Here is a 2147-nt window from a genome sequence, read left to right as displayed (position 1 = left end):
TTGAGTAATATAGTCTATGGATCACTTTGTACTGAATCAGTCTGTGACGCGTGTTTACAGAACAGCGATGCAGCTGAGACATCGCTTCTTCCCAGAACTCCGGTGACATGTCTGAATTCAAGTCCCAGGCCCAGGCTCAGTATACCAATTTTGACGCTAGGCACTTGGAACCTGGAGCAAGCAACAGGTTTTCATCCTTAACATAGTATCTAATTTGCAAATATTGGGAAAAAAAATGTGAATGTGGAAGGTTGATTTATTATGTAGTTGAGCAACTTATGAAAAATGCCCATTCATATTTAGATCTGATAAAGTACTGATGCCTTTCATTCTCAAGATTGCAAACACCCCATCGAATTGCCCAGGTCTGAAGGAATGATTCTGGCATATGGGAGCATACTGTATATGGAAACAATGGGAGTTTTGCAGTGCAGTTTTATCAGCTTCAATATTCCTAATGGATTTGTTAAAATGAAATTTTGTTTATGGTTTTACACTTTTAAATGGGACTTATTGCTTTGTTTTTGTTGTAACGTGCTGATTCATTATAATTGTGTTGTATCAGTGAAGTCGATGGACAAGAAATAAGCACTCCCAGGACAGAAGCCATCAAAGGTGAGTCCTCCTCAAAGTCATATCTTTGAAACGTTTTTCCTTTTGATCAACAGAGGGGAGGAAAGACTGACTGGATACATTTCAGCAGTTGTTGTGCCTATGATTATCTACTAATCCATGTCCAATAACCTTACTTACAGGCATACCTCGTACTCACAGACCAACAAAGCGCCCCTTCATAATATCAAGATGGCGCCAGTTCTGGGTTGCACCAGTCACCTCATTTCTGGGCAACGTCTTGATGTTCTTCCTCTTCCTCCTGCTTTTTGCCTATGTGCTGTTAGTGGACTTCACACCCCCTCCACCTTCTGGTCCGTCCAGCACTGAGTTTGTGCTGTACTTCTGGGTATTCACCATAGTGTGTGAAGAGATCCGAGAGGTGAGTACAGAGAGGCATCTTTATTGATATTCGATGTTTACTGCATGTACTTCACTTATTAAATGCAATGTTAAGGATAGAAATCAGTGTACAGTTTACAGTGCTAATTAAACAGCCTAATGTATGACCCAGCATCGTTTTGAATTGATCTCATTAAATCAGTGGTTTGATATTTTCATCTTCAAGGCCTTCTTTGGGGGGATGATGACTTGGCGTCAGAGTATCAGAGTGTACATTCAAGACGTGTGGAACAAGTTTGATGTCATTGCCATCACGCTGTTCATCACAGGACTGATCTGCAGGTACAGACAACAATTAGACACAAAGACAATCTGCAGTATCATTTAATAAAGATTATGTCAAGCATTTCACAGTGTTTCATTTTGTTCTCAGTGGTTTTGGCTTGTTTTGACAGAGAAAGCAGAGGTTGAAAAGTTTCAAAAGAAAAATATACAGAGACACAACTCTGACAACATTATAATAGTTCTAAAAAAGTCTTAACTGTACCATAAATCCTCATGTCAATTCTGTCCTGAATCAAATTCCATTAGAATCCTTTAAGTGCATTTTACACGTTGACCACTGTGTGGTGCTGTTACTACACTATTTTTGCTTCATGTGTTTTAGGATGTTTGACTTGTCATATGGATTTGGTCGGGATGTCCTGTGTGTGGATTTCATGGTCTTCACCCTCCGTCTCATTCACATCTTTGCCATTCACAAACAGTTGGGACCAAAAATCATAATTGTTGGCAAGATGGTGAGAAACATTATCACAAGTTGGCAGTTATACCAATATTATATTGCAGGACGTTTGCATTGTAATAACAAGGTAACTGGTTTCTCCTGTTCAGATGAAAGATGTCTTCTTTCTTCCGGGGGGTGGGGCGAGTGGCTTATGGAGTAGCCAATCAGGCTTTGCTTTACCCCTATGACCCTCGCCTAGACCGCATCTTGCGCCGGGTTTTTTACAGGCCATACTTGCACATCTATGGACAGATCCCGGTGGAAGAAATGGATGGTATAAGCATTTGTGTGCACATGATAAATTGTCTTGTAAAAGGGAAAAATGTTATTACACTTTCAAACCAGTGTAAGGCAACTGTATTGTTCTGCAGCTTGTACTGGATGTTTTTCCACATTTGTTGCATAG

General features: G+C 40.1%; 1 protein-coding gene across 1 annotated transcript in view; it reads left to right on the top strand.

Annotated features, from left to right (window-relative positions):
• Positions 1 to 2147, top strand: part of LOC109963622 (transient receptor potential cation channel subfamily M member 4-like) — a 25877-nt gene that overhangs the window by 11717 nt on the left and 12013 nt on the right. Inside the window, exons 18-21 of the mRNA XM_020606303.1 lie at positions 566 to 615; positions 756 to 994; positions 1181 to 1296; positions 1622 to 1766. Of these exons, the coding sequence (XP_020461959.1) occupies positions 566 to 615; positions 756 to 994; positions 1181 to 1296; positions 1622 to 1766 (550 nt within the window). The remainder of the gene's footprint in view (positions 1 to 565; positions 616 to 755; positions 995 to 1180; positions 1297 to 1621; positions 1767 to 2147) is intronic.

The sequence above is a fragment of the Monopterus albus genome, unplaced genomic scaffold (assembly GCF_001952655.1).
Source record: "Monopterus albus unplaced genomic scaffold, M_albus_1.0 scaffold76.1, whole genome shotgun sequence".
Lineage (NCBI taxonomy): Eukaryota > Metazoa > Chordata > Actinopteri > Synbranchiformes > Synbranchidae > Monopterus > Monopterus albus.
Note: the sequence above shows the minus strand (reverse complement) of the source record. Positions and strands in the feature narration are given on the sequence as shown.